Source organism: Lepus europaeus, chromosome 11, assembly GCF_033115175.1.
Source record: "Lepus europaeus isolate LE1 chromosome 11, mLepTim1.pri, whole genome shotgun sequence".
Classification (NCBI taxonomy): domain Eukaryota; kingdom Metazoa; phylum Chordata; class Mammalia; order Lagomorpha; family Leporidae; genus Lepus; species Lepus europaeus.
The window spans coordinates 114,303,519-114,331,337 of record NC_084837.1 but is presented as its reverse complement, the minus strand read 5'-3'; the positions used below and the strand labels follow the sequence as shown (position 1 = coordinate 114,331,337).

Below are 27,819 nucleotides of genomic sequence, written 5' to 3'. Positions count from 1 at the left end.
CCAGCTGGGCGGGAACTGCTCCCGAGCCACAGCCTGACAGGGAAGGGAGCGAGCAGGCCAACTCCTTGTCCCTGCCCAGGTGTGGCGTGCGCTGCCCCGGAGCTCCCCAGTGGGATGGGCCACAGTCACCCCTGAGGGACCCAGGTGGACGTCCCCCCTGCACCCCTTCCCCGTCCCATTCTAGATCCTCCTGGGGATGCGTCTCCCAAAAACACACTCCCATGCAAATCCTTATCTCAGGGTCTGCTCCAGAAACACCCAACGTACGACAGCTGCCACCGAAATCGAGATTCCTGTGCGTGTGACAAATCTGTAGATGCAGCAACCCTGGGCTCCTTCCCGCCTGGCAGCACCTGGCTGGCACCCGGCAGGGGCTGCCCCGTATGGACAGAAACATCCCCAGTTCTCCCTGGTCCACATGCGTCCTACTGCCCCTCACCCATCCATGTCCCTGCCTGGCCTCAGCAGGCTAGGAGTCTGCACCCTGCACAACCCCGCAGCAGGGGCCAGCGTTGTGGTGCAGTGGGTAAAGCTACTAACTGTGATGCCAGCATGACGCCTCCCCCACATGGGTCACACTGGCATCGCAGTGGCTTTATGGGCGCCAGTTGGTGTCCCGGCTGCTCCACTTCCAATCCAGCTCCCTGCTCTGACCTGGGAAAAGCAGCAGAGGACGGCCCGGGTGCATGGGCCCCTGCCACCCATGTGGGAGACCCGGATGGAGCTCCTGGCTTCTGGCTGGCCCAGCCCTGTCTATTGCAGACACCTGGGGAGTGAACCAGCGGATAGGAGATCCTCTCCCTCTCTCTCTCACTCTTTCTTGGACTCTTTCAAATAAATAAATAAAAATCTGTATTTAAAAAAACAAACCACAAAACCCTGCAGTAGTTAACAGGAAAGGCTCTGGAGGTGGCTGGCTCCACACTCCAGGTTCACCTGTGACCTGGCATCGATCTTTCTGTGTCTCGGTTGCCTCCTGTGATAGACAGGTGTCTAGGCATATCTACGTGGCACCCCTGTGGTTGCTACAGACTCCCACGGCACTGCATGAGAGGCTCTTGGTGCAACATCTAACACATGACAAGAGACCGAGAAATTACTAATGCTTGTCCTCTCGGAGCACGCGTACCTGTGACAACCCCAAAGCCCAGGTCCAACTCTCTGAGGTCGCCCGTAGGGGGCAGGGAACAGCCCGTCTCCCTGAGGGGCTGGGTCTGACAGCTCACCTCCTCCCACTGATGGATGTAGCGGATGAGCCGGGAGAGCCGGAGCAGGCGCAGCAGGCTGAGGATCTTGGTGAAGCGCACGATGCGCAGGGCGCGGGCCGTCTTGTAGACCTCGGAGTCGATGCGTGTCTCCACGATGAGGAAGATGTAGTCCACAGGGATGGAGGACACGAAGTCCACCACGAACCAGCTCTTCAGGTACTTCATCTTGATGCGCCGTGGGTCCAGGATGATGTCCGTGTTGTCCTCCACCACGATGCCCGTGCGGAAGTTGAGGACCAGGTCGATGAGGAAGAACGTGTCGGACACCACGTTGAACACAATCCAGGGCGTGGTGTTCTCGTCCTTGAAGAAGGTGATGCCCACGGGGATGATGATCAGGTTCCCCACCATCAGCAGCAGCATGGTCAGGTCCCAGTAGAACCTGCAGCAGAGGGAGTGTGGGTCACAGGGAGGGCCAATGGGAGGCTCAGGGTGGCGGCACCGCCGAGTGAGAATCAGGCTGCAAGACAAAGCAGACTGTGCCAACCAGAGGGAGGAGAGAGACTGCCTCATCCACCTCGGGCTCAGGCCGGGATGCCCCATCTTCCCCGAGGGTCCGCTGTGGCCTGAGACAGGCTCCTAGGCCCCCGTCCCAGTGACCAGGGAGCTGAGAGCTGGGGAGGTGCAGACACAGCCGGGGTTCAGCTCCGTGCTGGCTTCACACTGCCCTCCCTGTGGTGGCCCTACAATGCCGACCTGGCCCTCGCCCACACGGGCGCCGGGCTGGCCCCGACCACCTCCCTCCCCAGAGGTTTGCACCCTAGTGAGGCAGTGCAGGGCAAGAACGGCATCGGAGGCAGGGGGTGTTAACGGCAGGGGTCACTCAGCGCAGTAAGAGGAGACCAGCCCCAGGCCACCTGCGTCCTTTCCCCTAAGGCCGCGAATCCCCTGCAAGTGCTTCTTGCTTGAGGAAGGTCAGAGGTGCCTGCAGAGCCGAGACCATGAGGCTCGGCAACAACACGGCCCAGCCAGCGATCCCCCAATGTAAGGAAACAGCACAGGGTGGGCACAGACCCCGCACCCACCCAGCAGGTGTGGCCCATCATTCCCAGGGGCCGCCTCACACCAGCTCCCAGGGCCACCCCCAGGACCAGAGCTCTGCTGTGCAGAGCTGTTTCCTCAGGTCAGAGAGGCAGCAGCCCGCCCTCCCTCAGGACGCAGCCCTGCACCGTGTTTGCTTCTCTGCACCGCAGGAGGCCGGCGCGAGGGAAGCGGGCAGAGGGAACGAGTTCCCTTGAGGGCCAGCCTGGACAGGCCCAGGAGGGTGCAGAGGTCACTGCCCGAGGGTGTTCTCTGCCAGGCACAGAATGGGGCAGAGGGGATGGCAGGGCCAGCCCGTGCCACTGGGCCCAGGGCCTGCCCCGCTGAAGGGGACCAAGGCTGGCGTCCCACACCACAGGGCCCCTTCAGGGACTGGGGGGGCCAAGGCTTCCTAAGATGGATGCCGAGAGTTCATCCTGACTCCTTCCCTGCCCCAACACCTCCATGCCAGCTGGGAGGCCCCAGCCCTCCACCGAGCGCACAGCAGGCTTCCTGGGTTGCTCTCAAGCTCTGCACGTCCCAGCCTGCCGCAGGCTCACCACCAGGAGACAGCTGCACACACGCAGACACCATGGCTGGGGATCCCCATACACACACACACACACAGCAGCAACTCCTTTCCATTTAGCCTCTCGGAAAAACCAAACACCGTGGCCTAGGCGCAGGGCCGCGGGCACCTGAAGCGGGCGCAGGCGGCAGACAGCGCTGACTCGGGCAGGCCCTCCGGCACGGCCCTCCTTGCTCGCCGAATTCAAGATGGTAATTAACAGGAGAATGTTCACATTTAGTGATCTTCATAAAGCCAAATTACACGCGGCAAACACACCCATTTCCGTGCATTCTGGCTCATTGTCCAACTCAGACTTTGCAGACACTTTGGGGTCTGGCACATCCCCCTCCCCTCGCCATCCCAGAGCCTCCCGGAGTGCTTCAGGGACAGCAGAGGCAAAGCTCTGGGGCCAGCTGGACCCCCGCCCCATCACTCGCTCCAAGCCCCTTCCTTCTTCAACGCCAGCTTCCTCTCGGGCTCAGCGAGGGTCCCCACGGCCCCGACTACAGAGGAGACGCAGTGCTGGCTGCAAGTGCTCTGGCCTCTGCCCAGCTGTTGGAAATGAGTACATCAATCACCCAGCGCCATGCATTTGCAGGCAGAGGTGAGAGAGGAAGGTCAGATCTCCCAGAGGAGAGCCACGGCCAAGTGACTGGTGGGGCAGGAGAGGGAGGGGAGCTGATCACGGACCCAGGAGAGCCAGGGCAGAAGGCGGGGGCCACGACGCCCCCAGCTAATCAGAGGGCAGAGCCAATTTTCCTCAGCGCAGACGCCCTGACCACAGAACACATGATCCCATCAGAAGACCAGGCTTGGATACAAAGGCGAGATGGTAAGAAACCATCCCAGGAGCCCAGGTGGGATCCGGGGATGGGGGTGGGGGGCGAGAAGGGTGAGGCTGGAAGGTGCCTTGGAGGAGGTGGGGGGGGGGGCTTGGGGGCCGCCCTGGCCGTGAGCACCACCCTACCAGATGCTGGTGTGGTCTCCGACAGCCCGGCTGAGAGGCCAAGCTGTGTTCAGCACCATGGACAGCGCCTGGCCAGCCCCGTCTGCTGGGGGCTGCTTCAGCTGTCTCCCTGTGGTAGCGAGCAGCTCCGCCGCTGCGGGGGGCCCTGTCGCCGGACGCCGGTTCCCAGGTGACTGAAAGGCCTCTGCTCCTGCAGACCCCAAACACCTGGCGTTCTGAACGCCTCCTTTGTGCGGCATTTCCCGCCACACCGGCGCTGACCCTGCAGGTGATGGCAGTGAGGTCAGGGGGATGCGCTGGCCCAACACCGCTCGGCAGGCAGGGAGGGCTGGGGACTGCCGAGTCTGGCTCTTGGGGTTGGTCCACAGTGGGGGGATGGTAGCCCTAGCTCAGCAGTGCAGCCCCACCCCCCACCCCAGGAACAAGAGAGGCGAGCCTTCAAAGGGGGCTCGGGGACCCATTCCCCTGATGCAGGTGCCTTCGAGTCCCCTGTGACGGGGAACGCAGCAACCTCTTCAGCACTCAGCCGGGCACGCCTGCACCCATCCCACAGAAGGGAAAACTAAGGCCCACAAAGTAGCATTTCCAAGGCTTCAAGCTGATGCCCGGTGCTCCCCCTAGCACCACACTGGCCCTCAAGTCCCCAATCCAGGTTGCTTCCTGGTGGTGGTGTTGTCCCTGGTATGGAGGCTCCAGACACACTGGAGTCGCCAACCATCTGAATTACCACCTCTGCCTCTCCAAAGTCAGGGGCCCCTCCCCTGCCCCGGGGCTCTCTAAGCCCACAGGGGGTCCTGGCCAGCAAGAAGCGCCCACCCAGGCTCAGCCCCAGGATCCCAGGCCTGGATGGTGCTTCTTAGCTGGACCCGCAGATCCACGCAGGCAGGTGGTCACCCCTTAGCAGGCACTGGAGGGGCAGGGCCCCTGTGCAGGAGGAGTGCAGGACGGCAAAAGGCCACACGGCCCTGTCCACTGGCACTTGTACCTGCTCACGGCCCGGTCTGGGAGGAAGGACACAGCTTCACGGGACAGGGAAGAGACGGGCATCCGGACCCGGAGCCCCAAGGCCCCACAGCCAGACCACGGGCCCTCTCTCTCCAGACATGGAAGAGGATGAGGAAGACAACGGAACAGAGCAGCAGGGACGGCGGTCCCAGGCGGGGTGGCCTCGTTCAGCCTCCTCGTGTCCGCAACACACACGCCTGTCCGAGCACCCAGGCACGCGCGCACACGTGTGCATACACATGAAAACACACAAGTATGTGAATCTCCACACGCATTCTGTCCTCCCTGCACATCCACTTTCACACACACAGGGTGTATACCCACTGTGTACGCTTCCTTGCAGACCCACTGTGTCCCCTGTCGGCAGCCAGATGTCAATTTTGCTGTTGACTCTGCCCCACCCTCCAAGACAACTTGGGAGCCGCCTCTTCTGAGCCCCTCGGCCCAGCCTGAGCCCTGGTTCTAGCTCAGTGTGGACGCTGGGCGCTCTGGAGGGAGAGGGCCTTCCCCTGACCCTGCCGTCCCCGCAGTGCTGGTGGCCGCCTGTGGCCACCTTGCCATCTCCCCGGGGAGCAGCACGCCTTCCTCCTGCTCCCGCTGTGCACGGCTCTCACTCAGGACACTGCTCCCAGCCCCCAGCCTGCACCCCGCCTGCCTGTAAAACGTGCTACCTGGCGGGCCGCTGTCCACACACCTAAGGACCAAACACGACTCAGTGGCGTCCTCCCGAACACCGTGGAGTGGTCAGCATTTCAACCCCGGGACTCAAACCCTCCCGGAGCTCCAGGGCCGCCGGCTCCTCCCCCTGAGAACCAACACCTTTGGCAACCCTTCCCTCATTTGCAGCCCTGCTCAGCTCCCTCCTCCTCCACCGGGTTTGCCAACCCTGGTCCCCGCCGTTGCTCCTGTGGGGGTCACGTCCGGCCCCTTCCATCAGGTGCCCCCTAACTCCCTCCCAGCCCCCCAACAAACCACAGAGCCCGAGAATCCAGCAGTCCTCGTCTCTGAAAGAGAGGTGGGAGCCCGGAGGTTCCCCTTGGCTTCCCGGGAAGGCAGCAGTCATGTCCGTCGCCGGGAGTCTGAGTGCCTCACACGGATGAGTTTATTTAACCCTCACGGAAGCCCTAGGTGGCGGATGCTAGGACTGTGCCCATTTTAGAGACAAGGAAGGAAGCCCGAGGCATAAGAAGTTGAGAACTTTGCTAAATACCTTTGACTGAGAATTTCAACCCTAGTCAGGCCGAAGTGCAGCTGGTGGTGTTTCTGTGCACCCCAACCCTGCACCCCCCACACACCTCCCCTGCACTCTCTTCCACCCCCTGACCTCTGCACCTGCCCCACATGCGAGCCTTAGCTGTGTCCTAAGAGGGTGCTGCTCCCCAGCCTTCAAAACCCCAGGCCCTCCCCCACCCCACTGCAGCCACTTCCTGTCTCCAGGGTCCTCGGGGAGTCCTTCACCTGCCAGCCCTCCTCCCAGCGTCGTCTGCCACCCTTGGGGACCTGGCTGGGGTCTGCACCTGTCCCACAACCCTCCGTGCCACTCCCAAGCCTGCCAGTCTGTATCACCAGCCCAGACGACACCCAGGCTCCCGGGAGTGACTGCGGTGACTCGGCTGCCGTCCACTCCACCAGCACACACCTGGGCCGCGCCACCACCCCCAGCTGTCCCGCCTCCGGCACCGCCTGAGCCATGCTCCCACGCCACGGCCTCTTCTCTTTCTAGCTCAGTTTGCTCTGCCTGAACTTCAGCGTCCCCACAGCCTGCACTGTGCACACCTCTTAGACCCTCCCTTGGACCCCTCCCCCCTCCCCCCCCACCGACCCAACCTCCAGGGTCCAGCTCTGCGGCAACCCCCACTTCCCAAATCACACTCCGGGCCAGGGCCAGCGCCAACACTTCATGGCAAAGGGAGAAACCAACAGATATAGCACGCCCACCTGCTGGTTCATTCCCCAACTCCACCCGGGTCTCCCACGTGGGCGGCAGGGACACGCAAGTACCTGAACCATCATGCTGCTTCCCGGGGTGTGCGCCAGCAGGAAGCTGGAATCGGGCAGAGCCAGGCCCTCGGAGGGGGGTGCAGGCGTCCTGGGCCAGATGCCTGCCCCCACCCGATGCATGTGCGCACGGAGGCAGGAACCCCCACAGCCCCAAAGTCCCCTGCCAAACACCCGAGTTCCTGAGCTCCGGGGACCCCAACATCTTCATCGTGGCCTCTGTGCTCGCTCGGGCCCTGGCCTCTGCCACCCGTCCTTCCGGGAGGTCCCTGGTGGACTCCCCAAGCCCTCTCCACGCCGGGGACTTGGAATGATCTCCCCTTCCACAAAGCCCTGAGACCAGGGTGGGCTCCGCCTCCTTCTCCAGACAGCAGGAGCCCTGGGGGTGCCCCTCCCTCCCTCCCCTCCCCCGGTCTCTTCCTCCCCCACCTGCTGACCCTCTCCCATCCCATCTCTCTTTCCAACTCTCTAAGCTGAAAAAACATTAAAGCCCTGAGCACGCCCTCCCCGCGTCTTGTCTCTTGTCCTCTTAGAAGCATTCCTTGGGGCTGTCACCACCCCACTCCCTCCCTGCCCTTCTCTCCACACCAGTCCACGCCCAGCTGTGGAACCAAGGGGCTCTGCCGGGGCTGTCCCCACCGTGGACACCGTGGGCCACTCTGCCCCTGGGTCTCCTGCACGGCTTCCGAGCCTCCCGACGTGGCCGGCGTCCTCCTCTGTGCCCTCTGCCTCTCCTCTCCCTTCCCACGACGGGCTCCGCTGCCCCGCGTGACCTTTCCACGTGTCCCTCCTTCGGGCCTCCTCTCTTCTCCCCTGTGTGTGTCTCCTGGGTGACTCACCACTCCCAGGGCTGCGTGACTGCTCTGCCCACTTGGAAACCAGACCTGACTCCTGAGCTCCAGGCGTGCGTCCACCTGCCGATGACACGGCTACGCCCCCGTGTCCCGTGGCAACCCCGGCCGTGACACATCCAGCCACGATGGAACAGCTTCCTCTGCTCCCAGACAGTGGCAGTGCCAGCGTTCAAATGCTCACCCTGGAGCCCTGGGGAGACCCCTTCCCCCCGCCCCGCTGCTCCATCACATGGGCTCTCTGGGCCCCCAGCTGCGCCCAGCTGCCCTCCCTTGCCCTGCTCTTGCTGTATCAACTCACCAAACCGAGGCAGAGGGGGCTGCAGCCCAAGGGTCCCGGGTCACAGACTCTGGGATCACTGATTTCCCCTGGAGGTGACCTCTGGATGTTCCAGAAGTTATTTTCAAGCCCCAGGAACCGCAGGCCCTGAGCAAGCAGTCGTCACCACCAGACCCACTGGAGCCCATCATCCACACGTCTCGAAAGAACACAGCGTGGCTGACCAATCACGGGGCGGCCACAGGCACCACGGGCCAACCAGGGACCCCACGTGAGCCCCCACACACCGCTCATCCCCAGCTTCAACCTGTGAGACCTTTCCTGCCCCCTGACCCCTCAAGCAGCCAGGGAAAGGAGCGACAGCTGCCAGCTCCTTGCTCCGCGCGCAATGGAGACTTCTCCTGCCTGCCACACTGCCCCAGGTCCACGACCAGCTTTGGGGCTTTCTACAACAAACTGGAGTCCTGTCAGGTCCCGTGGGCGACTCCGATGGCATCCAACTGGGCTGCTGGCTGACCCAGGACCTCACATCCCTTGGGGTCAGGGAGGGGTCACCGTTCTCTCCAAACCACTTTCCACAAGCCCGAAGCCCATCCACCCTGCCCCTCACCCCAACTGAAACCCTTCTCCCTGACCTCCTTCTCCCTGACCCTCCCCAATGCCCACCTCGCACACACTGCTCCAGACACGGCGACTGCCAGTACCCAGCATGCCTCTGGGCTTGCTGAGCTGCTGCCCCCCAACCCTGCCTGGCCCCCAGGCCTCCCTCCCCCCACCTCACGGTGCTGTCCCCACATCGCACTTGTCTCGCTGTGGTCACTGGACTCTCTGAACTTGGCACGGTGCCTCTGACCAACCAAGGCAGCGCCTGATAAATACGCAAAGGGGCAGAAGTGGATGAATGAGCAGCTGTACGAGAGGCGGGAGCCCAGCAGCAGCAGCCCTCGGGCAGCCCTGAGGTCCCTGGCCCCTCCCCGCTGGGCGGTCCCAGGCCTCGGATGATCGGGGAGAAGTCATGGCATCCAAACCCCAGCAGCACAGCCACAGCACCCGGCCCCCGTGGTGCTGAAGATGATGGTGGAGACGTCACGGATGAGGGCCGGAGCCGAGGGTGGTGGAGACACGGGCCGGGTGTCTGACAGCGGAAACAGTGCTGGCGGCGAGGCCACTGCCGTCACCAGCCTGACCCCGCGGGGCCCCTTGTCATAAGGGTTCCCCCTTCTCCCTACTTGGTTGAGCAGGTGGTCCTGGCAGAGGGGGCCAAGGACAAGGGAGGAGGCAGCTGCACATCTCTCCCAGAAGCCCCTCCATGCGCCGCCATGCAGACCCAGGATGAGCCTCCTCTCCCAGCCCTGACGTGTGCCTCCAGCCGGAAATTATTTCCTTCTCCAAGACCAGAACACATAGCCTGGCTGGAGGTGGAGGGGCAACACAATTCTCCTGTTAAATGCAAGGGTGGGGGGTGCTTGGGTAAACGGAGGCGGGGGGGGGCGCAGATGGACAGATGAGCAGGCAGACAGATGAGGGATGGGTGGGTGGGTGGGTGGAAGGGTGGGGATGAGGGATGGATGGGTGGGGGGATGGAAGGGTGGGTGGATGAGGGATGGATGGGTGGGGGGATGGGGTTGGGAGATAGATGGATGGATGGGTGGGTGGGTGGAAGGGTGGGGATGAGGGATGGAAGGGTGGGTGGATGAGGGATGGGGTTGGGAGATAGATGGATGGATGGGTGGGTGGGTGGGTGGAAGGGTGGGGATGAGGGATGGATGGGTGGGGGGATGGAAGGGTGGGTGGATGAGGGGTGGATGAGGGATGGGGTTGGGAGATAGATGGAGGGATGCACGGGTGGGTGGGTGGATGGGGTATGGATGGGTGGGGGGATGGGTGGGTAGGTGGGGGGATGGATGGCTGGGTGGATGGATTAAGGACTGCTATCACGAGAAAACAATACTACCAAACATAAAATTTAAAAAAAGAACACACTGAAGGGTTAACACTGATTATGGCTAAGTGGTGAGATCTGGGGTGAATTTTTTTTTTTTTTTTTGCTTTCCCCATCCTACTTTTCTACATTCCCCACAAAGGGAAAATCTTGCCTTGAAAATCAGAAAAATAAATCTACCTTTAAGCACTGACCCATGTTGCACGCTGTGAAGGTCCCCTAAACACTGGGAGGCCAGAGCTAACCACAGAAGACTGCTCCGAGGAGGGGGAGGGTGCAGGGGGGAGGGGGCCGGGAGGACAGGTGTGTGGGCACAGGAGCCCCGCTCAGTCTCATGCATGTGAGCCCACGACAAACACGCATGATGTACAAACACAGCAACACCTTCCTCTCCCCCGCCCCGCCCCCCCAGCACCGTAAGAGCTGTGTGATAGCACCAACCAAGTCCACCTGCCACCGCTGCCTGTCCACTTCCTGTGTGTCACCTCGAAGGCAGAGCGGCTAGCCTCTCCCACCTCCCCCCACCTCACCACTGCCACCCCCACCCCCCGAGGAGCTCGCTCCCTGTCTTGGCCCTGGCACCTGCAGTTTAGCCTCCTCCTCCCCCAGCCCCGCAGGGCTGGGTCAGCTGCTGCAGGCCGCCTTCTGGGGGCCAGGCTGGGCCACCAGGCTCAGGCCTCTGCAGGGGAAACGCGCCTCCCCCTGCCTGCTCCTCGCCCAGCCTGCTGCTGCTGGCCCAGGGTCTCCCCACTGCAGGAGACCACAGCTCTCTTCTCCGCACCCGCACCTGGCCACCAGGGCTCTATTTTTAACGCACCTCAGACCTCTGACTAATGATCACAGGGCTCCCAGGTAGAGCAGTCGAGGCTCAACCCCAAGGGCACCTGGTGCCGGGTGCAGGGATGGGTTTTCTGGATTCTGCTCCCTAATTTGCCTGCAAGGATCTTCGTCAGTCATTTGAGGACCACAGTTGGTTTTTCTGAGAAGGTGTCAGAGAGATCTCCCATCTGCTGGTTCTCGCCCCCAAATGCCTACAACAGCCAGGCCTGGGCCAGGCCAAAGCCAGAAGCCAGGAGCTCCATCCCAGCCTCCCACGAGGGGTCAGGTCCAACCTGCAGGGAAAAATCTGCCAGGCCTGGGGGTGTGGATGGAGGACAGGGGCAGCAGTGGGGCTGCTGCCTCCCCAGGACCCAAAGAGGAGGCGGGACCTGAGTATACCAGGAAGGCAGGAGCCTGGGGCTTCGGGAGAGGGGCCCAAGCCAGACAGCCAAGGCGGCCAGGCAGGCTCTGCCTCTAACCCGCAGCATGACCTTGAGCAAGTCCTACCTCTCTCTGGCCTCCCTCAGTTCCCCACTGGGACAGAGACACACAGACTGGGGGTGAGGCCAGCCGAGGGCAGCTGCTCCCCTGGGACGCTGGCCCCCGGTCCTGGAAGGCATGGGTCCGAACAGCGAGAGCTGATGACCGGGCAGAGAAGCCAGGGCTCTTCTTGGACCGTGGGGAGCAGTGTAGACTGGAGAGGAAGCGAGTTCCAGGAGAGGGGACCCTGCCCTGCAACCTCTCGGTGCTTTGCCCAGCCGCCGGCACCATCTGGGGAAGAGTTGGGGGGGAGGGCAACGGGCATTTGGAGAATGGCTTAGCCCAGTTTACAAAAACCCAAAGGCGGCTCCAACGGGACGCCCAGAAACCTGCTGTCTTGCCACTCAGGAGAACGGCACCAAAATAGAACATTGTTGTGGAGTAGCACGGGAGTGCGGCCCCGAGGGAGGTCAGGCGGCACGCTCCCCTGCCGCCTGCATGCAGGCTCGGGCACGGATTGGTCACCCAGGGGCTCGTGAGCACCAGGTACCAAACACAGGAGTGCTTACACGCCCCTCTGTGCTGGGCTGGGGCTGAGACCAGGCAGGCAGGCCGGGCGGACCCCTGGACGACACACTCCCCAAGGTCCCTTCCAGCACTTTTTGTAATTCTCGGCCCCTAATGTAAAGACAAAGTGGGATGACTTCCTGGAGGAGGAGGAGGCTATCACCAAAGGGCTGGGCAGGCAGGGTTCGGCCCCATGTTCCTGGGGGGGCTCCCGGGGGGCACTCAGGGTGAGAGCAACCGCGAACACAGAAGGGGCCTTGGGAACGCCCCCACTCCTCGACTCCCCCAGTAATAGGAGCAGATCCACGGGGTACCTCCCAAAAGTGCACCTGCCTGGCCTCGCCCCCGGCAGCCGGGCATCTCTGATTACGCAGAACTCCCAGGTGACTCAGCGCTTTGTGCGCTCCAGCCCCAGACGAAGACGGCAAGTACGGAGAGGTGCGTCCCCAGGCCCCCTCCCCACGGGCCGGACGGGGTCAGGGCTGGTCCCCCAGCTCTGGCTCTCGAAGCGGCACTGGGTTGGTGGCCCCTGTCTTCCCCACGCCTTCCCCTGGCCCATCCCAGCACAGCCTCCCAGTGTGGCCTGCAGCCTCCGTGGGGCCTGGCTCTGAGCCGCCACGTGCCACCGCACTGCCACACAGCACGCCAGGGAGACCTCCCCAGTGCTGCCCAGCCTCGGCGGGAAAGACCCCACGGGACCTGCCCCCGGGCCCGGGCCCGGCTGGGCCTTGGCAGAGTCCCCGGGCCGAGTCTGTCAGCTCCAGCGGTCGGCAGGGGCCGGCTCGACCTGCGCTAATGGGGTCAGGACGGCAGGTTCAATACCTATTTGACCAATTAGCTTTGCTCTCTTCTCAGACCGAGCTCAGCCCTGACACTGAGAGAGGAAGGGAGTTTCCTGAGGCCACGCAGCCGAAGGGGATGAGGCTCAGGAGGACTCCACAGGCGAGGGGTGCTCGGGAGGGGCCGACTTCCCCAGCGGGGCCATGGGGTGTTTCCTGCCTCCCCAAAGGGCAGGGTGCCCCCAGAAAGGTCTGGGAGCAGCTCCCAGCTGGCAGTGGCCTCCAGTGGCTGGGACTCGCGTTAATCATTGACAGGGGCTGGCCCGAGCCTTCAGCCGGGACTGCAGGGTAATTGCTTCTGGGCTGCGGGCCACACGCTCAGCGACATGACCGCAGGGCTAGAACCTGCCTTCTGGGCCCAGGGGGAGAGCTGGAGAACCTCCCTGGGCTCGAGGACCAGGGTGCCCAGCGCCCACGGGGCCCACGCATGCCCCAGCTGCAGCACGGCCACGCGGGCAGCAGAGCTCGGCCCGCCCAGGGGCCGGTCAGCGGCCACCCACACCCACACCTCCTACAGGCCTGCTTCCTCCAGGCAGCCGCCCCTGACCGCCAGCCCACACTAGGTCTACCGCTCGCCTGCAGCACCCCAAAACCAGTCTGAACCCCTACAGGCAGGCATGACCCTACCCCAGGAACAAGAAGAGCCAGTCCCCTACACCTGCCCCTGCTGGCCATGACATCCTCGGGCCGCCCCTTCCCACGCCAGGAAGACAGCGTGCCAGGCAGTCCGTTAGGGTGTTAATTTCTGGAAGTCTTGTTCACGCAGACGTTATCATGGCCGCCCACACGGGGAAATGCTCTGGCAGACACACAGCCCCCAGCACCCAGTCGGCCGGCCACGCAGCCGCCGTCATCAGACCTGGAGACCCCGCTGCCCGCTCTGCAGCTTGGAGTTGCCTGGAGCAGGGGTGCAGGGTGTCCCCCTACAGAGCCTGGACCGCCTATGTGCTCTGAGCACCATCCTGCAGGCACCCCCAAAATAATGAGAACAGACTGGGGTGCGGGATGGATCTGCTGGCCCCGGCATGGGCAGAGGCGGCTCCACTGTTTATTTGTGCCTCACCGCCTAGAGAGGACCAGAGGAGCTGCTCAGATGCCCAGGGCAAGCGGGACGAGCTCTCCACGGGGGGCACCGGGGCAGAGAGGGCAGCATGCCCACCTGCCCCAGCACCGCTGTCCCAGGGAGGCCGAGATCGGCCCAGAGGTGGGCTCGAGGACTCCAGTTCCCAATCCCAGACCAAGCCCTTATCTCAGCCACAGACTGAGCCCTGATCCTTGTCATGAACTCAGTCCTCACCCTGGCCCCACATCGAGCCTTGACCCTAGACTGAGCCCTGCGCCTTGTCATAAGCTGAGCCCTGGCCCTAGACACATACTGAGCCCTGATCCTCATCCTAAGTTGAGCCCTGACCCTGGCCCTAAACTAAGACCCGACTTCAGTCACATACTTAGCCCCAACCCTGGCCACAGACTGAGCCCTGATCCTTGTCATAAACTGAGTCTTTACCCAGCCCCACACTGAGCCCTGGCCCTAGACACATACTGAGCCCTGATCCTCATCCTAAGCTGAGCCCTGACCCTGGCCCCAGGCTAAGTCCTTACCCAAGTCATCCACTGAGCCCCAGGCACAGACCCACTGGACTTCTTCACTTCCCAGCAGGATGTAACAAAGCCATGACCACGCCTCTCTCTGGTGGACAGAACAGGCTACCACTGGCCACTTGTCCCGTGCCCCTCTGAGTCCCAGCCACCTCCCTTCCGGAACAGGCACTGGATGTGGCTTCAACAACCCAAAGGTCTCCACGCAGTCAGGCCTGGCCGGGAGGGAGTGGCTGGGCAGGGGGCCCAGCCAGCTGCCCCTGGAGACGGGGTTAGGACGGTAGGGCTCAGCCCCAACCCTGCATCTTCAGAAAGACCCACCTCTCATGGGACGCTGGAAACACCCGCACCCCAGAAAGACAGGTGCGGGGTGCAGGTAGCAGGAAGCTCCAAGGGACAAGACCATTCAGGAAAGGCCTCCCTGGACACCCTCGGGATGGGGGCTGGGGACTGGGAGCAGGGGGTGGGCTTCGGAGGTGAGACCGCTGCAGACATGATGCAACCCACACGGCTCTGGTTTCATCTTTGACATGCGCCGTGACCTTGGGCCGGCCGCGGCCGCCCTCTGCTCCCATCAGGACAACAAAGAGCCCAGGATGGCCTAGCCCCTTCCCCCTCCTCTTGAACCTTGTGTAGCTACATTTTTTGAAGCTACCAAAAATCAGTCAAAAATGAAAGGAAGGGAGAGAGACACGGAGGGGACACGCGTGAGTCCAATCCCGGAGACGCGGGTGGAACCCCAGCCCTGTGAATTCATGGCTGCATGATGCGGGGGTGGGGCTCCCCCATAGGTGGGGAGGGTAACACTACCTGTCATAAGGACACAGTTTCTCAGGCTGAGATACACTGCGCTCCAACCCAGCCCAGCCCTGGTGGACGGCTCCTCAGCGGTCCCCACTGACCTGTGACCCACGGCATCAGCCCCCGCTGTTCTGAGCCGGGGGGCTGTGAGCTCAGAGGCCCACAGGGGTCAGGCAGCTGAACGGCACGAAGGATGTGACTGGGAGCCAGACAGTGACCCTAGGGACACCTGGGGACTATGGGTAAGGGAGCCAGCGCTGCCAGGGTCTCCTGCCCGACCAGAGAACCCCGCAGCCCCATGGTCACGGCCCACCTGCGCACTTTAACACAGCGGTCAGATCGCTACGGCACACCGTGGCCAGACAGGCGACATCCGGAGCTGCACCGGCTCCACGCCACACCGCTCGGCCACCTCTGCTCCGATCCTGCCGGGTCTCTTCCCGAGCGCCCTCCACGACAGGGAGCTCACCCCTTCTCCGTGCCGCCTCCCGGCCCAGCTCTGGGCAGGTGCTGACGCCGGAGAGTCTCGGAGCGGCTTCCAGCGCCCTGGCGGCCTTTCTCAGTGCAGCAGCCTGGCTGGCGGAAAACATCCCCGCAGATGCCGTGGCCGCTCTGGCTGGCAAACGCGGATTCCTTGGCGTCCCCTTGGGCCCAGGCAGGGCTGCCTGGCCGGCCTCCGTAGCCCTTCTATTAATTAGCACTGGCAGCAGCAGCTCTGTGAGCACCCGCCAGCCGGGCCAGTGCGTGCTGCAGCAGGCATCTGTGACAAGCCCGCGGCAGGACTGGGGCGGGACCTTCTGCTCCAGGGGGACTGCACGGTGGCCAGTGCCGTGGCGGGCTGGGCTGGGACAGGGAGAAGACAGGCCAGAAACAGGGGAGGCTGCTGGGCACGGGCTGGGGTACCTGCATCCACACTGAGCACGGGCTGGGGTGCCTGCATCCACACTGGGGGTGTCCCTGCGAAGGCAGCTGCTTTGTCCTCCTCCCAGCTGGCCGCAGTCAGAGCCACCTCACGCCCTCCCCCCGTCTCTCTCCTCTGGACTCTCTCCTTGACATCTGCTGCCTTCTGGAACACTCCCTGCAGCACAGCAGGCACTTCACACGCCGTCGCTTCTCCCCCAGCCAGGCTGCTCCGGGTGGGACAGCAGGGACGGACGGGGGCCTCCGCCTGCTGACCCCACCCCAGTAGCCAGCGTCTAGGGCCAGCAGGATCCCGGCAGCTGTGCAGACTGGGGGGGGGGGGGGGGGGGGCGCCTGGATTCCGACATCTCCAAGTCTGCAAGCACAATTCCATGGCTTGGCTTAACCCATGTCACAGAATTCACCTGCCGTGCTGAGCTGGGGCCCTGTTCTCTGGGAAGCCGGGGAGCACAGGCCCAGCACACAACCTGGAACTGTACCCCAGCAGCCCGCTCCGGCTCTGGGCCACCGGAGCGTCGGTCGCACTTGGGCGCTGAGCAGAAACGCAGGCTCAGACCCCTCTGCAGACCCACGGAACCAGAACCGTACTCTCACGGGACCTCTGGGTGGACCGGACCGCATGGCAGGCAGTGCAAGAAGCTGCACTGTCACAAAACCCCGAGCCCTATTCCAATGCCACACGATGGCCAGAGAGGGAGCGGGCACGGACGGTGGCCAGTGAGGCCCTGTAAGTGCCAGGGATGCCAGCCCTTAGAGCACAGTGGAGGACAGACGGACGGGCGGGCAGACCAACCCCAGCCGAAGCGCCCAACCGAGACAGGCAACCGGACAGCCCCCAAACCCCACGGCTCACAGCACTAAGCGACCCAAGGGGGCAGGGCCAGGCAGGGGCCGAGGCAGCCCCCGCTCTCACCACGAGGCCACCAGAGCAGGGAGCTGGGGCCTTGCAGCAGGCAGCTAGAGGATCCTGGCCCACTGCCTCGCGGGGTCTCTGTGGCCTGGTACCTAGGAGCACCTGGGCCCTGAGCTCACCAGCCCAGGCTCGTGGGGGGCTGTCTCCCCACTAGAGCTTCAAATCCTAGCTACACCAGGCACCCTTCCCCTCCCCCAGGCCCCACGGCTGCAGCTCTAAGCTTTCCATACTGCTAGCACCGGCCAGGAGGGCCCACACAGGACAGGGTCCCAGGACCCCAGGCCCAGAGCTGGCTGCCACCATCCTCCTCCTCCTCCTCGCCTCCTACCTGCACAGTCCCCACGGGAAAGGGAGAGGAAGGAGGCACCTGTCCTTCCTCATGTACCCAACTCTGAGCCGACCCGACTGCGGAGGCCCTCACCCCATCGCTTCGCGCCTCCTGCCAGGCCCACTCTCTCCTCCGGAATGGCTAGAGCAAGGTTCACAACCCGGAGCCCCAACTCAACAAGAGTGGACGCCCAGACACCGGAAATTGAGTGCCACTTTGCACGCGCCCGGATGCACGCGAATCCTTCTGGCTGGAGACTCCACAGCCCCCAGCGGGTTCTCCGTGGGGCCTCGGATCCCACACAGGTCAGAAACTCTGGCCTGAACCAAAGACAGACCAGGGAGCAGGGGAAGGGTGTTTGAGGGTGGGGGAGGTATGGCCGTCGGGCAGCTCCCTCCACGGGGGCGACCACCGTGGTCCCATGTGTGTCTGACCAGGACACAGGCAACAGGGTCCCCGCTTTCCAGGTCGGAGAACTGAAGTTCAAAGACGGCGCCCAGCTGCCTCTGCCCAAGGAAAGCACGCCCTAAGACACTTCCTTCCTCTGCCTCCCCACGGCCTTCAGGGGCAGGGTGGGGGGATGAGAAGGCCACGCCTCTGCCTAGCTCACCTTGGGGCACAGCAGTGACACCCCACACACAAACTTCCCTGCCTGTCCCTGAGCCCACCCCACGGCCCCAGGGTCTTACCTGGGCACACAGGCCCGGCGTCTGAGAGCGCAACCTGCTACACCGCCACCTCCCTGGCTCTCCTCTCGGGCACACGGGAGGACCTGATGCCATGTTCGACTTCTTCCAGGTTCCCACCACCAAGCCCGGCTTCCAGGACCCGGCTACTGGGGACGCAGGCGCTCAGCCAGGACCCGAGAGCCCGCCTGCCATGTCCAGGCCTCTTCCTTTGACAAACCGTAAATATGAGCTTCAAGGCCAGGCAGCAGTTAGAGGCCGGAAGAGCCACAGGGGTCACCGGGGTTTGGTGTGTGGGGCGGGCCCTGGCAGGGGCAACAGAGGAAAACCTACTATCCCGTGTGGCCCAGGAGCAGGGCCCCGCCCCTACCCCCACCCCCTGGCGCACGGGAGACGCCGGAAGTCGGCAGTCCTCAACTCCAAACCACAAACCCCATCGATCACGGCTGCTGGCAATTCTTTATTAAACCAATTCTGCTGGATCGAGCTTCCTGCCCATCAAAATGATGAATAAATCCTCAACAGGCCCCAGCAGCGCTGCAGCCACTCTGGTGCAGCCAGAGGTGGGCAGGGGTGGGGGCTGGGATGGAGGGGGGGGCTCTGCTCCATGCAAAGCCCAAGGCCAGGACTTGCAACTCTGGGATGGCCCTGGGGTGCAGCTAGGCTGGTACAGGGGTGGCGTGGGTTAGGCGGAACAGAGTGTGGGGTTCCTGTGCTCAGACCGTGGAGCCAGGCTCTTGCCTCGCTGGTCTTTGGAAGATGAGCTGAGCTGTTTCGGCCCAAAGGCAGGAGAGCCGGGACCCCCCCCCCCCCCCCGCCCCTCCGCACGCGTGCGCACAGGCGGTCCTTCCTGGGTTTGCCTCCTTGCACCTCACCCACCTGGCCCCGGACAGCCGTTAGGCTTGGCAGTACATGTGCTTCCAGCCGCCGGCCTCTGCTGCTTGCTGCACCAACCCAAATTCAAAGCCCGCTCAGGCCCTCTTCCTGCTGCCCTCATCCACCCTGTGGCCCACATCCTGGGACTACAGGCAGACACGGCACGGCCGGGCAGAGGAGCGAGCAGCACGGAGAAGGCTCCCATCTGATGAGCTCACCCTAGCTCCTCACCCCCTGGGCAGGGAGGCCAGGAGGGCAGGGCCCAGCAGTGGAAGGCCCTCCGACAGCGCTCTTCTGAAGACTGACAAGAGGCTGGGCACACCTGAGCTGGCACCTGGCGGGGGAGGGGCTGTACTGGTACCCCGGGCAGCGGGCTGGACGCTGAGAAGCCTGACCGTGGCTTTCCCGAGACAAGGCCAGCAAGGGAGCCAAGCCCCTCACACAGCCTCGGGCAGTGGACACCGCACAGCCTCTCTGTCACCACCAGGCGGACTTCAGCAGTGGGGGCGGGGCGGCTCCTGGCCGCTGCTCCCTTGCTCAAGCGTGGGCCTCAGGTCCCAGTCCTGGCCAGAGAGGGAGGGTCCCCACATTTGCTCGCACGCTTCGATGGGCCGTGGCCGCAGCACCCTGGGAGAACGGGAACCCTGGATACCAGGCTAAGAAAGAGCAGTCCCTCCAAAGAGGGACTCTGCTCACCACCTATTTTTAAGCCCTGGAGTGCTGCCTGACTGGTCACTCCCAGCCCCGAGAAATCTCTCTCATTGGATGGAAAAACCAGCTTCGCTCTCATTACAAACCGGCTTCCCTGGAGTTGGCAAAGGAGGTGCTCTGAGCTGGCGAGACACTCACTGACACAGGCAGGCAAGCAGGGTGGGCAGGCAGGGAGATGAGCTGGGGGCAGGGCGGAAAGAGACCAGAGGGAGACCCGGTTCAAGGCAGGGAGGGTCTCCCAGGCCCCCACCCCACTCTTGTGTACCAGGAAAGACCACAGGAACCCTGGGAGACCCCCCCAGGACTTTTGAGTAGGGTTAGGCATCCCTGACCCCACCTCCAGAAACAGCCCACTTTTAAACACAGGCACCCACAGGCCCCAGCGCCATCCGCAGAGCAGTGGCATCTATAATGTGCACAGGGCAGGGTCTCTCTCCCCAACTGGCAGTCACACCTCTTGTGTGGGGACCAGACCGACCCGCCACCAGCGAGGGGCTGCAGGACAGCCGGCCGGCGGTCAGGACATCAGGGACCCTCACTGACCACTCTGAGTGAGCAAGGTCACTGCCCCCCCTGCCAGGCGCAGGCCAGCTGCCCAGGCCGCCTGCTCCTCCTGGTGCAGCTGCTGGCCATAGGGGCTGGGCTCAAGGTGATGGTGGGTGAAGGCCGTCTTCCCGGCAGGCGGGCAGGCGCCCCAGTGACCTCCGGCTCCCCGCAGAGAAAAAAGCAGGCCCGCAGCTCCCAGGTGCCCCGCAGCAGACCAGGGACGCCTGCGGTCAGCGCGCAGGGAGCTCTCTTTCCCACGCCGCCGCCCGCCCGCCCTGCCTCTGCAGCCTCAGGCGGGAGGCAGAACGTGTGGCTTAACACCACCTTTCCAGCCCGTCGCCACTGCGGCCCAGCGGGACAGGCGCGCCCGGAGCCCGAGGAAAGTTCCCCGCGCCCCGCAGGGAGGAGGTCGCGCCCCTCTTCCCCGGCCCTCCCCTGCCCGATCCCTACCCCTGAGCTCCCGGCGGCGGCGGCGGCGGAGGAAGCAAAGTTAACTCGGGCTGCGGACGCAGGGACGGCAGAGGCGCGCGCCCTGCCTTACCTGAAGTCGCTGTAGGGGTGGATGATCCAGAAGCCGGCCGACTTCACCCTCTCCTGCTCGCGCTCCACGGCTTTCTGGCTGCCGAACATCCGCAGCGAGAATTTGTTGACCCCGGGCTGGAGCATGGCCCCGAACTGGCGCTGCATGAAGCCCGCCTGGCCCAGGCGCGCCTCGGCCTCCGGCAGGATCTGGTCGCCCGCGGCCGCGCCTCCCTCCACTTTGACAGCCGCGTCGGCCGGGCGCTGCTCGCCGCAGGACGGGGGCACCTGCGGCGGCGAGGCTGCGGGCGGCGCCGGGGCTCCCGGGCGCTCCGGCTCGGCCGCCAGGCCCGGGGGCGTCCTGTCCTCGCCGGGGGACGCGTCGCCCTCGGCGATGAGCCGCCGCTCCTCGGCGGAGTCATGCAGGTGCCCGTGGCTGCCGCCGCCCGTGCTGCCGCCGCCGCCGCCGCCACGGCTGCCCAGCGAGGCCAGGCTCCCGCGGAAGCGCCTGCAGTCGCCGTTCGTGCTGGACTTGGCCGCGCCCCGGGCCGGCCCCTCGCCGTCCGCCGCCCCTCCGAGGGCCGCGCCCCGGGACTCCGCGCCGCCCGCCGCCGGCGCCGCGGAGGGCGAGGGCGAGGGCAGCGGCCGCAGCCGGATGCTCCTGCGGCGGGGGTCCTGGCGGCCCCCGGCGCCCTCCTCCTCGGCGTCCTCCTCCTCGTCCATGATCCACGCCTTGGCCCCCACCTGCTGCGGGAGGCTGTACAGCCGCTTGCGCATGGACGGCGGCAGCTTGTCCATGGCGCCGGGGCCGCACGGCCGACCCGCTCCAGCTCCGCCCGCCGGGCCGCCCGCGGGGCCACGCGTGCTTCGCCGCCGGCTCGCCCGCCGCCTCACGCGCCCATGCTGCGAGGCCGCGCGCCGCGGGGAAGGTCCCGGCCGCGCTCGGCGCCCCGGGGCTCGCCGCGCTGCGCCTCCCCGCGGGCCGGGCCGGGCGCGGGGACCCCGCGGGCCCCTCCCTCCCCGCCTCGCTCCCTCCCGCGGCCAGGGGCGCGGCGCGCGGCCGGCTCCGGTGCCCCGCCCCCGCGGGGAACAATGGGCGCGGGCAGCGGCGGCGCCGCGGCGGCCGCTCCGGAGCGCAGGGCGCACGGCCCGCGCGTCTCCCGGGGGTGCGTCCCGCGGGAGGGCGCAGGCCGCTCGGGCCGCAGCCGTGCCCGGGGAGGAGCCGCCGGGACCCGCCGCCTCGCCTCGAGCCGGCTCGCTGGGCCTCCTGCGGGCCGGGCGCCCCGGGCGCTGTGCGGCTGCGGAGCGGAGCGGAGCTCCCGCCGGCCGGGCTTACATCAGCGGCCGCCTCCCCGGAGCGCCCTCCGGCCGCGCTCGGGCTCGGGCGCCCGGGCAGGTTCAGCCGCGCCGCAGCGCGCGGGTTGCCATAGGAGCGGCGCCCGCAGCCCGCCTGCCCACCTGGGCTTCTTAAAGGGGCAGCGGCGCGCGCGCCGGGGCCGGGCCGGGCCGGGGGCGGGGCGGCCCGGCGGGGGCGCGGGGCGGGCAGGAGACAGCCTCGTTCCCGCGCCCTCGGGTGGCACTCCGCGGATCCGCGCTGGGCTCGGGCTTCGGCGGCGAATTCCCCACCCCGAGATGGGGGGCGGGGTTTCCCAGCCGCTGGCTCCACGCGGGTCTGCGAGGGGCTGGGCTCCGACCCTCCTCGGGGCGCGCGCGGAGCCGGCCTTCCCCGGAGCGCGCTGGAGAGGTGTCCCCGGGATCTTGCCGGGGCGCAGGCCGGGGCGACCCCGCGCGGGTCATTCCCCGGCGAAGCCGCCTGGCCACCCTAACAGGAGGGCGTGGGGGACTCGCGAGGCCAGCGCAGGGCGCTCCGGCCCTTCGAGGTAAGATTTCGAGGAAATGCGCCTGCGGCAGCCACCGGCTCGGGATCCGAACGCGCGATCCCGCGCACTCCTCTCCGGGGCCCTGAGGGGGTCCGGCTGGCGCTGGGGCAGGGGCGGGGCGGGCGGGCTCTGCACCGGTCCCTGGGTTCCGGTGCGCAGGGGCAGCTCCCGTGTGCATCGACGCTGGGGGCGTCCCTGCTCCACCCAGACCCTCCCACCCCAGCAGCTGACGGCCCCCAGACCCGGAGGGTGCAGCTGTGTGTGCGGTGCGGGGGGCCCAGGAGAGCTCAGGCTGAGCCGCAGCCCGACACCCAGGTTGGGTCAGGAGTGGGGGCTGGGGTGAGCATTGGAAGGGCTCGGCCACCACTGAGGAAAAGCAAGTTTTCCCTCAAATGATTTCTTTTTGCTCATTCTTAGCCCACTTGGGACCACTGCTCCACCCCCGGTGAAGGGATCCTGGAGGGGGTCTGGGGGTGGGCAGCCTTTCCGGACAGTTTTCTTCCTGCACTGCCCACTGGGCCACAGGGCCTCCCCACCCCCCACCCCCTTGGGGAGGGAGCGACAGGATGAGCACTGGGCCTGTAGCTGGCACTTCTACTTGGAGCAGCTCCGAGCTGACACTGCTCGGCACAGATGCTGGAGGCCTCACCCCTGCGTGTCCTTGGGTGTCCTTGAGCCAGGGTGCTCTCAGCCCGGGAGCCCGGGGTGGGGTGGGGGGATCCTCTGATTAGCTCACTTCTTGCTGGGAGCCAGTGTGTCCAGCGTGTCTTAGCCAGCTTCAGGAAGTCAGTCCACAAGGCTTCCTGGGGTCCCGTGGGGGTGCCATCCGTCCTCCAGGAAGCCTTTTCGGACCCCCGGGACCTGGTCAGGTCCCCATGGCCTGCAGGCGCTCACCAGCCTGAGCACTGATGACACGGGGCAGTCCCTGTCCCCTGGGTAGGAGGCGCCCGCTGGGCTCCAGGCAGGATTCAGCACCCGCAGAGTCTTGGACAGAGAGCAAATCGGTGACCGTTGAGTGTGCCAGGGAGCCAGGGGCAAACGGCACCTGTTACAGAAAGAGGGCAGGGCCGGGGGTCTGTGTCTTGGGTTGCGGCTGCCACAGCTGCTGGAGCCAGGGCCTCTTCATTGCCCTGTGGGCACTGTACCTGTGCTCCGATTGGTCTGCACCACCCATTCACAGCCACCTAGGACCAGCTTTGGGTAAAGAAATGATTGCTGTGTAGACAGAGCAGCAAGCAGACCGGGGGCGGCACAGCAGGAGCCCTTGGTGTGCTCCCCACTGCAGGGGGGCTAGACTCTGGAATAACAGAGAAAAACACAAGACAAGAAATAAGTGTTTGCTAAACTGTGGCCCAGACGGGAGAGGTGGGGAAGGGAGACCACGCTGAGTTTGGGGGCAGTTAGGGAGGGCTTCTTGGAAGAGGGGGTCGGATGTGTTGACAGACACGTATCTGACATAGTTTTACACCTCATCTGTTTTAATACACATAAAATCATTTTCGTGAGCCCCATGTGGTCAAATTTCGGCTGTTTCACAGGGCCCAACCTTTGCAAGCACAGAGAGGTTAAGTGGCTTGCCAGTGCTCCACAGCAAAAACACAGTGGAGCTGGCTCAGATGGGATGGGCCGGGCACGCACAGGTGCAGGAGGGAGAGGCGGTCCCGAGCCTGGCACTGGGTGCCCTGCAGCCTGCACCCGCCCCATTGCTCCCCCAGTGTCCTACCCTCGCCTCTCAGGCACCCTCTAGAAGGTGTGGGATCGGCTGTGATTCTGGGATGGCCACCACCTGGGGGCCCCAGGGAAGCAGCAGGCCCTGCCTCGTCAGGACTGGGACAGAGACAAGACCTGCTGTCCAGCTAGGGGGTCCCCGAGGGCCTGGGTGCTCCTGGAATGGGAACCTGGAAGAGAGCTGGGCGGGAGGGAGGAGGGGGCTGGCAGGCAGGGCTGGGAGGGTGGCCGGCCATGGCCATCGGGTGCGATGCAGAAGACACGCTGGGGGCAGGGCCGTGCCAATTGTATATTCCAGACCTTATTTGGTGGGGACCTGGCTGGGCCGGGGTGGGGGTGGGGAATTCCAGCAGTGAGGTTGCCAGTGGGTTGAGGGCTTTGCTGGGTGGGGGTGGGGACAGGCAGTGGCTCCCAGAGCCTGCAGGGCCAAGGTTAAGAGGCGGGGGTGGGGTGGGGTGCAGAAGCACCGTGTGGGATGTTCTGGGGCAGGGTTGCCAGCTGTTGTCTTTATTCTAAGATTATATCTTTGCCACAGTTTCTGTGTTAAAATGCCCTTTTGTGAAAGCACGGTGCTGGGAGACAGTGCTTTTTTTTTCTTTTTCTTTTTTTTTTTTGGTCCTCGGCTAAATAAAAAGTTGGCATAGGGTTCTCTGTTTGTTCCCAAAAATCATTTAAAAATGTTATTGGTCTGTGCATTCCAAAAGTCTGGGAACCCCGGCCGTAAACAGTGGAGCGTGGCGCATGGCGCGTGGCGCTGGAAAACAAAAGCCGCCGGCTGAAGTCCTCCTCCGCCATGCCCTGCCGCGGGTGCCTCAGTCTGCCTCACACGTGCAATGGGTTTCATGAACCTATCCCACAAGGTATTGCCGACACTGGATGGACAAGCCAGCGCACCTGTCACCCCGCCTCGTTTTGGACAGTTCCCAGTGAGCCCTGTGCGATGAGATGGCAGCGGGAGGGAAGATAGCCTGACCTTCAGTACCCAGTGTGGCTCCCGTATTCTCCTTAAAGATGGCCAGGGGCACAGGGGGTTTCTGGCTCCTGGCTTTGGTCTGGCCCAGCCCTGGCTGTTGTGGGCATTTGGGGATTGAACCAGCAGGGTAGAAGATCCTGATTCTCTCTCTCTCTCTCTCTCAGGTAAATAAATTCTAAGATTAAAAAAAATGTAAATATTGCTGGTGGCAGGAAAGCAATGCCTAACACTACACAGTCACTTCTTGTGGCTTCTCCACCCCGTACCCCGGCCTGGGGCTGCAGCAGGCGAATCTTTTCTCTCCCGTGGGACGCACTCTAGCCCCCATGCCACGGCCTCTGGGCAACTGCCCAAGGACTGAGGCCCAAGCCCTGGCCTGTGCTCAAACCCCTGAGAAGACGGGAGGCTGAGGCGGGGAGGGGCGACAGGCAGAGCTGCCACTGCCCAGTGTCTTCTAGTGTGAGGACCACCTACACTCCGTGCTCAGCGGCTCTGCTCTGTGGGGCCGGCCAGGAGCACAGAGACCTCCCACCAGGAGTGCACACCAGGAGAAGGGACGCTGGCTTAGCAAGGTTCCCTCGGGTTCCCTGTCCCAAGGCTTCCGGACAGGGAGTGGGCCGGCAGCGGTACAGACCCAACCTGTGCCCAGCCAGACATCACGGCCAGAGGCTGAGAGGACAGCGGGGTGCCCTGGCTTGGGTCACATCTGCTCTGCCTGCAGGTCTGTAACCAGGGCCGGTGTTCAGGGGCTGAGAGCACTGGTCCTCCGCAGTGTGGTCAAAGTGGACTTCCTGGAGGAGGAGGCAGAGCAAAGTGAGCCGGGGTTTCCAGGCAGTGGTTACTGTGTGCGTGTTTATTACAGGGGCAGCAGGGAATGGAGCGGCCTGGCAGGGCGAGGCCTGCTGCGCTCTCTCCGGGGGCGCTCACAGGGGTAGGGCTGGGGGCAGGTGTCCAACTCAGGAGGCCGGGAAGCTGTTGCCCTGAGCTGGCCCCGGGCCTGCTGTCACCGTGGAAGCACTGCAGCGGCTCCTCCCAGCCCCCACACCCGCAGCCCCGCTACCTGCATTGAGGCTGTGCGTGCACAAGGACACCCCTGCAGGCTCAGCGCCCACCAGGCTCGCCGGCTGCTTGCTTGTCAGATCCGCTTGCTTTCTTCGGGGTCTCGGAGCTTGAGCCATCGCACGGTCCTTGCTTCCCGCTGGGCAGCCCCCTCCCTGGGAGCGCCCAGGACCCAGCGCAGCCCAAAGCTTTGTCATCTCCACACCAAGCCCGGCTCCACTGCCCTTGGCCCCTCGCCTCTCCCCCACCCTGGCACCGGCTGCTCCCCGGGGGGAAGCTCCTGCCACCCCCTCCGCGGCCAAGGCCGCTCAGGACGTGCTGACAGCTCGGCCGGGCCTGCAGTGCATCTGCGTGTCCTGCCGGGGCTCCAAGACGTCTGGGCCACCTGGACTCAGAGCCAGGCTGCAGCGCGGAGGCTCCGGGAGGGGAGGCCCCCCGAGGTGCCAGCTGAGCCACGCTGCCAAGAGCTAAGTGCCGGAGGCTCCCTCTGTCCCAAGTCTGGAATTCATGATCTGTTGGGGCCCCTGGGTCCTGGGCTGGAGGCATCAGGGAGAGAGAGAGAGAGCACTGGGGGAAGGGAAGGTGCTTAGCCAAAGGCGCAGGGTGGGGACGGCTGGGGAGGAGGGGGCTTTTCTGGGGACCCCAGGGAGTGGGCTTGGCCCGTAGCCCCGTGCTGACCCCAGGCCCCCCGCCGTCTCCCGCAGTCTCCCGCAGTCTCTCCTGTTTCCTCGACCTCTCCTGCCTCCAGCGTCTTGACCCTGAGCATCCTCGCACGGCCTTGAGCACCGCCTGCCAGTGCCCGCCCTCGCCTCCAGCCACCTCCCAAATGAGACCGACGGAAGTCCCCCAGGAAGCTGGGGACGAGGTGCAGGTGAGGCGCACACGCGGCCGGTTCTCACCGACGAAGGGCGAGGTCGGGTCTGCCCCCTGCGTCACTGGTCTTGGAAGAAGCGGGTGTAATTTGGGGAAGGGGAGGCAGAGAGGTGGGGCCAGGCAGGGGAAGGGAGCCGAGGCCCAGGGACGGGGGAGCGGCTGGAAGCCCCAGCCCCCGTGGTCAGCGAGCAGGGACACGGGTAGGCTGGCCTGCAGGCAGTTGGGGGGCCACAGAGGCCACACAAGGCGGCCTGTGCTCAGCCGTGGTGAGTGAGCAGAAAGGGATCCAACACAGGACCGCCCCACAGACTCAGGTGGCACCGAGCCACAGGCAGGGGTACAGCCCTCCTGGCCCCGCCCACCCTGCCCAGCAGGATAACCTGTGATCCCACCGGAGGGCCCCGAGCACCAGCTACCCACAGCCAGCATCACACAGACCACCCCACGGTCAGAACCCCACAGGGCCAGGGCACGGTCAGAACCCCACAGGGCCAGGGCACGGTCAGAACCCCACAGGCCACTCCACGGCCAGCACCCACAGGGCCAGGGCATGGGCAGGGCCAGGAGAGGGCTGCGACTCGGGTGGTGACAGACGCTGTGATGGCACAGCATGGGACTGGGAGGGGCTGGGACAGTCTGGGGCGGGTTGTGAACTTGACTGTGACAGAAGATGGAATGGGGCTGTCAGGAGAAGTGACAGAGACTTGTGACAGACACTGGGATGGGGGCTGTGACCGGCTGCGATGGGGACAGTGGTGGGGCTGTGATGGGGACAGTGATGGGGCTGTGACAGGCTGTG

General features: G+C 64.8%; 1 protein-coding gene across 1 annotated transcript in view; it reads right to left on the bottom strand.

Annotated features, from left to right (window-relative positions):
- HCN4 (hyperpolarization activated cyclic nucleotide gated potassium channel 4) overlaps positions 1–21,305 on the bottom strand; it is a 34,964-nt gene extending 13,659 nt beyond the window's left edge. The window contains exons 1-2 of the mRNA XM_062204882.1: positions 20,530–21,305; positions 1,227–1,650 (exon numbers count right to left, since the gene is read on the bottom strand). Coding sequence (XP_062060866.1) covers positions 1,227–1,650; positions 20,530–21,305 — 1,200 coding nt within the window. The remainder of the gene's footprint in view (positions 1–1,226; positions 1,651–20,529) is intronic.
- Positions 21,306–27,819: the final 6,514 nt, after the last annotated feature.